At 37.9% G+C, this 10604-nt stretch overlaps 1 protein-coding gene across 1 annotated transcript; it reads right to left on the bottom strand.

Annotated features, from left to right (window-relative positions):
* Nucleotides 1-9: 9 nt before the first annotated feature.
* On the bottom strand, nt 10-10183 carry TFG (TRK-fused gene; the record flags this gene model as incomplete). The annotated part of the gene is made up of 6 exons (XM_010085309.1): nt 10-66; nt 2556-2645; nt 6885-7025; nt 7393-7560; nt 9056-9202; nt 10100-10183. Coding segments are annotated over 6 exons (687 nt in total), but the record flags the coding sequence as incomplete, so codon positions are not given.
* Nucleotides 10184-10604: the final 421 nt, after the last annotated feature.

The following is a 10604-nucleotide window of genomic DNA, read 5'->3' as shown; positions in this document are numbered from 1 at the left end:
CGGGCTGGCTGTAGGCTGGGAACTGCTGGGCTGGCTGTGAGGGTGTCTGCTGCTGGCTGTAGCCTGCTGGAAAGGCAAAGAGCAAGGGGGCAGTGAGAGACAGGAAAGAACACACAGTGCGTGCAGCAACAGCTTCTTTGATTACAGCAATAAACACAAAACAATGCAGTAAGCACAGAAAAGGCAAACCGAGAATGAACTGCAAGTTTTCCTGCCTTTCACATAAGCACACTGCCTGGGTCTCGGTGCACTACCCTGGCAGCACAGCAACAGTGAAAACACTTAGTATAAAATAGTTTGCCCATAACTGACGAGAAATAAATAAAAAAAAAAAGACACAGTATTTTACCATCATGTCACATGAAAAATAAAAAGGCTTCATTGGCAAATGAGGCAAAAAGCAATCTTTCTCCCAAATAACAAAACTAAACTGTCACAAAAATATTGTCAGGGTTTAATATAAGTCCTACCTTTGATTAAATCATAGGTGTTTTCAGTTCTTTATCGTTAAATATGAAAAAGTTGTGCAGAACAGAGTAGTATAAAACTTCCATTTAAGCATGACCCACACTTGTTTTTTTCTGCATAAAGCCAGATTCTAAAAGGGATTTCTCTCGTTGAAGATTTTAAAATGACAAAGTCCTTTTATGAAAAAATAGCTACTTTTATCCATCATGAAACACACCTGCAGCTACTTGCAATGAAACCTCTCCAGTGACTGGAATCCTGTCAGCATTAAACACCAGACACACAAATTATTAACAGTGCACAGCCCTAAAGTTTTTTATTGAAGAATGCACTGGAGTAAATTCCAAAACTCACCTTGAAACTGGGGTCAAAATTTACTCATGAGACAAACCTCTGAAGGGTCCATTTTTACTACCATGAGTAAATAACCACATTGTTGCCTAGCAGACCTAACACAAGTGGGAATGGATCCTGCTCTTGGGGAACGTGGGTTTGAAAGGAGACAATACTCATGGGAACCACAGCAAAACAAAACAAAAAATCTTATGAATTAAGATCTTCCAAGGCTGCTGTCACTAGTTCTCAAAAAAAAAAAAAAAAAAAAAAAAAAAAGACTGTTTCTGAAAGAGGTTAATCATGAAATAAGCCATGAGAAACAGGTGTCCCAGATCAGTTTTGGTGGTGGTTCATTCTTACTTGAAGATGTTGATTAGAATGCAGAACTCACATTGCACTGCAGCTTTCACAGGAACTTCCTCAGTAAAATAACGGATTAGATGATGGTAGGATATGATTAGAAAGTAGATGGAAATGCCTTTTTTTCCCCCCACTCAGATTTAGGCCTAAAGAAAGTCAGATAGACCCTTCTACTTCCAACACGCTTGTTACTTCTGAAATTAAACTTCAGAAAGTTTGTCACTGTCTTCTAATGGCAAATGTGGGGGTGAGAAATCTGCAGAGAACAAGATACCATTTAGAAGCCCACATCAGTCAGCTCTCGCACAGTGCACAGGAACAATGGTTGAGGCACAAACCTTCAGTTTCAAGTTTTCTAGGGTTCTTATCCAAGACAAACATGGAATTTCTTCATAAGCTCTGCAAGTGATCTCATCTACATCAGAACTGATGCACTCCCACTGTATATACTGCAGACCAAAAAAGGGCCATACAGGCTCTATTCCAAGTCACTTAATGGTATGGGAGTCCTTTGTTTAGCTTAAGGAAGATTGTTTAAAACAAGAATTAAAAAATACTTTGTATCATTTTCTAAAAGTATTAAACAACTTGCAATTTGTTATGGAATCTGCTGTTATAGGTTCATCCCTGTACTTTAGCTGGATTATGATTCACAGCATATACTATGCATTATTAGATGCCAGCTGCTTCTAAAGTAAATAACTAAAAGTTCTGAAGTCAAGTTTATTTTGGGTATATGCAGAAGCTAGCTTTTCATATTTGACTGCACATAAACCACTAGTGCACTAAAATCTTCTTCCGCTAAAAGTCTAGTGGCACCTTTACTTGAGGTATCAGCAAAATCAACGACCAAAAAAATCCTATTAGTTGAAAGTTTCTATGAATTACAGCATTTATAACAGCTAAGGACATATCAAGTGACAACCAGTGTTCACTTAATTTTGTACATGAAGATCATTCTAGATGCAAGAAATAGGGGCCATCTTTATATACCTCCAATATTTAAGGAAGCTAAACTGGAATGTTTTAGTCACTTACTTGCTAGAATTCCAAGACTGCAGAAGTTAATCCCGAAGACTGCACATACTTCAGGTGATTAATTTTGCCTACCTTTCTAACAAGGCATTCTGATCATTAATAATGAGGTCTGCTTCTGGTCACAACCAAGTAGGATTGAGATACCAGAACTCCAACTATGTAGTAAAAATATAGGCAGCTACTGTGTTCTCTTACTGGTAATCCTGGAATTGTGCCAGTTCCCATCAGAACCACAGGCACTCAGGCTACTCAGCACCCTGACTCACCCCACAGGCTCAGGAACCAAAGCTCACAGGGTTGGGCACTGAAGGAGAGGTTCTAGAGCTAAATCACCATTTGAGAGAGCTGCTTACCTGGGTACTGCATACCGTACTGCTGCTGAGGCTGAGCCTGCGGCTGCTGAGCAGGATACCCAGGCTGCTGGTACTGCTGATACATCTGACCTATGGATTAAAAACTTAAGATTTAGTTGAATCCCAGTACCCTAGCTACATTATGAACACACAGTGAAGAAAGAACATCCGAACAGTTTAAAATCGCAGAAACAAAAGCCCTCACAACATGTAAAAACCTTTTAAAAAAATCTGAACACAGTGAAGTTTGAGTATGTTCTACCCAATTACCAACTGAAATCAATCTACAGATTTTAGTTTCTGAACCATGCCGTTCTGAAGACTAAATGATGTTTAACACCAACAGAATAAATAGTTACAATTTGGTATGTGAGGCTTACTATTTTCATTTTCAGAGAATACCAGAAGACACGCACCTTAATTAGTGCTACTCTGGTGGGTAACAGAGCAGGAATCTTTAAATGTCTTGAAAACTGCTCCAGAACTTACACTGTAAATTAAAGCACTTCGAAAGTTAAACATACCTTTAGATTGCCCGTTTATATTAAGTTTTTAAGACCATTCCTGCATCAAAGTACTGTAAGCAGAGTGGTACATTATTTACTCTGACCACATTTTCCAGATAAGTCATCCAGCTCTTAACTTATCTGACACGCTGTAAGCCAAGTTTTCTTAAGAGACACAAGGGTATACACCCTGAAGCAAAAACAAAACCATACATTCTTACACTTGAGTATTCCAATTCAATGCTCATTTTTCCTAAATTCACTGTTTCCAATTTCTTGGCAAGAAGAGACAGAGTATTTGTTTAGACTTAACCTATGGGTCCTGTTCAGGCTTTATGCTTCGGCTGTTTTTCAATTTAATAACAGGCACAGTCAAAGAACCAAGAGAATTATTTGCCAAAACTAAAGCTTAGCTGAACTGGACCAGACATGGAAACTTCACCATTATAAAATGTTACTGTACTATTATTCATTCTGCAAGATCAGCAGACTGTATAAATATACTGTAAGCTGTATCTTCTGAACCGTACAAAAGCAAGCCAGCTCTGCTCCCAGTCCTGCCAGACCCCCTGTGCATACTGCTTCAACAGAACTCTTTATTTCTTCTTTTCTCTGCAGTACTTGCAGCTGAAAGCAATGGTATTTTACTGTCCAGGTTTCAGTTCAAACCACAACATTTACATTCACACCAAGGTGTTCAAATGTTTTATACTGCTATATTCCCTTCAAAATTGTGTTTGGTATGCAATTATTGTGGGATGAAGAGAGTGCTAAACACAAGGCTTGAAGAGAATTTAAGACTGTTAGCTTGATAATTAAAAGCTAGAAACTCAGAATGCATGTTTTTTGTTTCTTAAACTCAGTTGTCAAATGAAAGTTCTGGGAGAACAAGCAGGAGGCTGCTTGTCTTGGGACAATTACCTACAGGCTAACACAGAGACCACACTGGCACCTGCTGGAGACACCAGGTAAAGGGATATTCAAGTGTGGAGTTATTCTAAAGCCTTCTGAGAAGGCTTGCTTGTCTTCACCAGGGCTGAAGAGTCAGTGAGGAACAGAGAGGTGTTCCCATGGTGTTCAAGAAAACATTCTTAATTTACAACCATGAATGCAGTCAGAGATCCTATGGGTCCTTAAACACACAGTTTTCCCCCTCACTGGATTTACTCTGAAAACAAGTGAGTTACAGCATCGGCATCTGGTTTTGTGCTCAGCAGTGCTTATTGCAGTAAAGGATCTGTCAGCATTTACACCATTGTTCCTGTGCACTGAAACAGCCATTTTAGCTTGATTCAGAAAAAAAAGAACCAATGGGTATACCTGCACAACATTCTTCTCCCTAAAAGATCATGAAGTCTTTTACACGGATGAGTTTTACATCTATTTTAGCAAAGTGTCCACGCTTGTACAAAATTGGTTCTCATGTGTGTGCAGCTACTGGATTTAGTACATGCACAGGCGTGACACAAGAAACAGCACTATACTGGAATGTCTTTGTTGTACAGATTTAATTCAAACTAGTGGATGTTAAAACCTTATCAAGAGAAGCAAGCCATTCACTAGTATCTGCACACAAAGGTGAGGCAATTTGGTATTCACAAATGACTACAACTAATAATCAATTATAATCATCATAATTTATTGGCAAAGAATACTATTAAAAAATAAACCCTGATATACCAGAATGAATGACAAGTGACTGACATCACCATTTACTTATATCCTCAAAGGGGGGGGGGGGGGGAAGAGGGGGAAGCACAGCTTAGGGTGTTTTCATTTTTTAAGAAGTGAACTAATATTTTAAAACTGGTTTTAAAACTAGTTTCTAACAAGAACAAGCTCTGTACCAGCAATGCCCCTTGTACAAGCCAAACCTGTTGAAAACCTAACCATCAAAATGGATCCAAAGTTCTGTCTGGGCCACAGCCCTGCACCGGTTCTCAACCCAGCTGCACAAGTGCAGGAAGGGAGAGTGGGACAACACAGGTCCCCAAACTACCGTTGGACTGGGGTGCTATCAAGCAGTAAGAGACTGCTAGTTACCATATGCATACAATGCACACCATAAGAACTCCTGCTAGTATTTCTGACGAACAAAGTACTATAATGCCTTCTGACCTCTTCCTAGGAACTGAACCATCCTATTTTACCCATAAAGTGAAGAAAATATAATCAATCAATACTTAACATGTTTCAGTGGCAATATAAAAACTGCATAAACTACAGACCAAAACCTTCATAATTAGTGCCGTTGGACTTTTACATGCAAAAAAAAAAGGACTTGGGCAAAGGTATAGCACAGTTCAGTGTTAAAAAAAAACCAACCCACTCTACTTTGCTTGACCCAAGTTTAAAAAAATCATTACATCTAATCTGACATATGAGCCTAGACAACGTCTTTCCTAAATCAGATTACTTTTGCTAAAACAAGTACTTTTTCCCTTTTCTGGTGTTAGCAGCCATTCAGGAATCCAACCTACTGCTGCTAGTGCTTTTAAGGGTTTCACTTTTTTTGTTTCAGTTCTAGTTCAGTATCACAACTTAAAACCTTATTGTATTAAAGTAGAAGTAAAAAGCCTAAATTAATAAAATACAAGTTCACTAACTGAGAGTACATTTTTTGAATATTATGTTTTCTAGCTGCTAACAAAAGAACCTGAAACACTTTTTTTCCAAAAGTAACTTCCACTCATATCAAACACCAAACAGTGATTATATCTTTAACCTACAAAGATGTCTCTTGCTGTCTCATTTACATCACTTGACTAATTCTTAGGAAAGTAAGTAAAAAAAAGAAAAAAAAAAAGCTCAAAGCAGCACAAGTGTTTTATAAACTCCATTGCAACACCATTCGCTTAAATATTATGCCCAACTACAAGCTGATCAAATACTCTGCTCAATCAAAATGTTACTGATGCCCTTCAGGCAAGATATTCCAAGTGACTGTGGATACTGTCATCACCCTCAATAATGCCTCTCACATTTACATCAGCATTATGTCAGTACAGGAAGCACCAGAGGCTTGTAACTTGCTTCTGCACTAACACAGAAACAATTTTATATTGTACTTTGTACAGAGGTAGAAATACCAGAGCAAGTCATTCCACAGACAGCTTCACCCAGCACCATGCAACTCAAAATGCTCAGTGCTCTTAGAAAATATCATGAGAAAAAATGATGTCCAAATGTAGCAAACCTCTCAATAGGTTTATTTTTAGAAGTCAAATAACATGTAAAAGGTCATAGTACACAGGAATCTGAATTCCAGAATTAATACCTTAAGCTTTAAAGGCAGGCCAGCTGAGGCTCTCGAGGGTTACACAGGAAAACTACCATGCTTACAAGATAATTATAAGGTTTAACCTGACTAGCACAGAGCCGTAAATAGGAAAGCAGCAATGCAGTAATGGCAGTTTTGTTAGCTAGAAATGAGTGAACAACATTTGTAATTCACAGAAGACAAGCAACAGTTAGCTGAGTGAAGGTAACTACTAATACTTCTTGACACAACACACAATGTACAATATGAACTAAGATCTTCAGACAGCTTTAAAGTGCCTTAAAGTGAGCACAGATGCTAGAAAATAGAACCACAAAAATCCTTCTCATGTTACATCACCTACCCTTTTAAATAAAGCTACTGCTCCACCTGCTGCTTCTGTGTTGAACAGCATGTGAGAGGAAAAGTGTTTCTGTCTAGTGGCACAAATGAATCTGTAGCTTGGTATCAACTTTTGAGTCTACTTGTAAGTCTTAGCTAATGATCACTCAGATTCAGACACCATAATTCACATCTTAAATAGGAGAAAAACCTGCTGCTTACCTTCCACCTGACCAGTCTGTGGCTGTGTCCCAGGGTAAGGTGGCTGCTGTGCCTGAACACCAGGAGGATGAGCTGCAGAAGAGGAGGAAGCAATGCTGTCCGGTGTTCCTGATCGCTCTTCAGCAGGGGCACTGGGTGGTCCTAGCGGAGCAAGAACAAAATACAGTATGTGAAATGAACAGACTGAATTAAAAAAAAAAAAATCCAATACAAGACCATTCCCTTGCAAAGTTTTTAACATATTTTCCAGTTTTCCACAGATGTACATCTGACAGCGTCACATCCAAGCTAAAACCAAATATATTTGCACATGTAGACTCTACTTTGAGAATATTTTTGGGGGGAATTTTCCACCTGTCTCTAGCTCACTCATATTTAATCCTTCCAAGGAACCTGACCTGTTTGTGGGATAAAACCCTGCATGACAACATGGTTTTTCCACAAACCAAGATTTGAGTCATCAATTATGAACAGGTTTTGCTTTCCTTTTCATAAGATGTGTTCTTACCTGACACCTGATCATCTGTCAAGCCAAACGCTGACATGACATTCTTACTGATTTCATCCTGGTTCTTCAGTGGATCAAATGCAGACATGCTTGCTGCTATAACTTGAGTAGATGGCTTAACATTAGAGTCAGCAGCAGCAGGCTTTTCTTCTCTACCATCTACAGCATCTACAAAACAAAATGCCCAGTTATTAATTCTTGAGAACTGAAACACCATCATACATATTTATTGCACTTCAAAATTTCACAGTTGTGGGGGTTTTTTAAATGTTTCAACTGTTGAAATGCTTATGTTACGATAACAGTGATGAAATCAGTCACCTATCAGAAACTGTGATGGTATTTATGTTTCAAAACAAAACCTACGTTTCATTGCACAGTTACTTAAAGAGTGTCAGTATCACGTATCACTTCATCTTAAATTCAAAGGTATGAGGCTCCAGCTTCAACAAATTTTTCTGGTATGACTTGCCGACAGAGAACTCAAAATCAAGAAACTAACAGGATAGGTTCCAGTTTATTATAGTGTTTTATCAGCTGCGGTTTTTGTTTTGTTCTATCCTCTTCTTCCCGAACTCTTCATAAACTGATATGTGACGTTCATCTCTTTGCAATTACACAAGTTACACTGAAACACTCAAAAACCCCTTACCTGGTACAGTGCTACATTTTATCTTAGAAACAAACAGCTACAAATAGGGCTTAGACTGGCTAGTTCTGTTTACACTTTAAGATCATCACTCTCACCTCCTTCCAAATGGTTTAACACCAGAATCAACAGTATTCCACTGAAATCAGTAATTTCTTATATTGTAGGAACAGGGGCTGGCGTTTTTTAAAAAATGAAACCAATAAAATTTCAAAGGGTAAAATACAAAATCAGCATTTCCTGAAAGACTGGAGTTCTTCGTTCACCTCTTTACACAGAACACTGTATTCCATGACTTTGTGTCATTATTTTCTGCATCCAGCTTACCTAAAATCTGTAGTTAAGCACACACAGGTATAGTCTTTACAATACAAGAGCGCTAAGGTAGGAGATCAATGCCTCAAAACTGGGAGGATAAGACTTCCTTCCCCGTTTTGCCCTCCCCCAATAAGGCTTTCCCACCACTATCTGCACCCCCATGCTGCTTACCCTCAGACAGCTCTGATACTGGTCTGAGCTCAAAATGTGTGGATTCACTTCCTAACCTGGCAAAAAAAAGTGGATATAATTTTTGCTGAACTCACTTTTTACTGTTTTAGTGAATCAAATTTGCTTAGTAACATGACAAGATAAGCACCAGAGCTAGCCCAAAGTAAGCAGTGGGAGTGCTCAGATGGGAGCAAGAGCTCATCAGCAACAAACTACTAATTCAGCTCAAGGCCTTCTCAAAACGTCGTCGTGACTCACAAGTGTTAGTTACAGCGTTTACACACATTGCAACAAAAACTCAGACTTTTAAGTTTCATTCCTAAATTAACTTGGTGCTTTACTACAGATAATTTGAATAAAAATTCTGCCTCTGAAATAACTGAAGCATTAAAAATTAAGTTCTGAACCATCAAGCAACAATAAAGAACAATCACAACCAGTATTCAAGCCTCCACTGTTCACTTTGTTAAACTGCACACAACTCTGCAAATCAAAAACCAAAAAATTCTTTGCCAGGCTGCCTACCACTTTCAGGCAGACTAGTGGAAAGCCCTGGTTCAGCTGGTGGTTCTAAACAGTCCAGTAAACGATTGACTTTATTGCGAAGTTCTATCAGCTCTCGACGCAGGTATTTCACCTGATTAGATTCTAGGGGTCTTGGTTGTCCATTCACTGCAAAACAGTAATTAGATAAATTTAAGTCTGTAGTAACATTTTGACATTCAGTATAAAATTGAAAAAAACCCAAATTCGCAACTTTTACTTGCTTGTAGAATCATCATCCTCTGTGGAGTTTAAAAGTGACATCGCTCAGTAAACACAGACTGAACTCATTCTAGTGTTTACTGTTCCTTTAATATAATCTCAGTTCAGCAGAACCCACAGTACCAGAACTGCAGAGTCTGCAGTAAGTTTCTGCACTGTTTACTCATTTCCATTAGTATATCCTGAACAATACAAATATCATACTTCGTTGTGGAAAGCTGTCCCTTTAGAAAGTACCTTTAGAACTAAGGCAGCATACACAGCCCCGCTCCAATTCATGAATAAGGTCAGTGTTCAGGTTAAAGGCTGCTTGCCTTGGAACTATGGGCTAATTTACTGATAGTAACTTGAAAACAAAGAACTATTTTATGCAAAGGCCAAAGGATAAATGTTAAAATCTATTCAACTTTCAGCAATTAATGTCAGTTTTTAGCAGTGTACTAGTAACACTGCAAATTTGTCACTATCTTAAAACTTCTCACACACCTGTGAAGAAAACCTCAAAATGCTAAAGAGTGGAAGATAACATGGAAAATAACATGAAGAAAAAACAACTGACCATACATATATGTATGCCAAATACTTTAAGCAATTTTTATGAAAAGAAACAGTTTCAATTTCCGTAAGTTCGGATGCCACGTGAAACATCAAGAGAGAAAATACATATCATGTGTTAATTCAGTATTTTTAACTTACTGATTTCATTCTACTGAGGTGACAAAGTTTTTAGTACCTTCCAGGGAAGCCCACTGCCTGAATTTTAATAAATCTTATTTTTAAAAAAAGACAATCTTCTATACTTACCAAACAATGTCAGCTTAAGTATCCTACTGCACTGAATTGCAAAGGAAAGATCTGAGCTATCAAAAATTGTTATAAGATCTCCATCTGAAAAGAACATAAAAAAGGTACATTAAAAGCAAAGTCTATTAACTACTGAATTTCACCCTAGGGCAGAAGTGTTACTTCATTACTAAAAAATAACATCCTCTATTTGATACTGAAGCTAACAGAAAAAAGTTACCAATTAACACTATCACAAAAAGGGTACCATACCTTATTATATGGAGGACAGAAAAACTGAAAATGTACAAGTAGTAAACAGAGGGTTTTTTCTGTCATTAGTAAGTAAGGCTCATATCCTCAGTTCCCTAAGCTACAATCAGAGACATACATTTCTGATTTTAAATGCATCTGCAATAACTTGGGTAGGAAGAATACTTCCAGAATTAGGAACACCAAGAAAAATGGAAGTCCTCAAAACCAGTTTTTTAAAAAAATCATATCAAAAAGCAACAAGTTAGACTTG

Source organism: Pterocles gutturalis, unplaced genomic scaffold (genome assembly GCF_000699245.1).
Source record: "Pterocles gutturalis isolate BGI_N339 unplaced genomic scaffold, ASM69924v1 scaffold48955, whole genome shotgun sequence".
NCBI classification, from domain to species: domain Eukaryota; kingdom Metazoa; phylum Chordata; class Aves; order Pterocliformes; family Pteroclidae; genus Pterocles; species Pterocles gutturalis.
The sequence above is the reverse complement of the archived record's forward strand: the minus strand, read 5'-3'. Positions and strand labels throughout refer to the sequence as shown.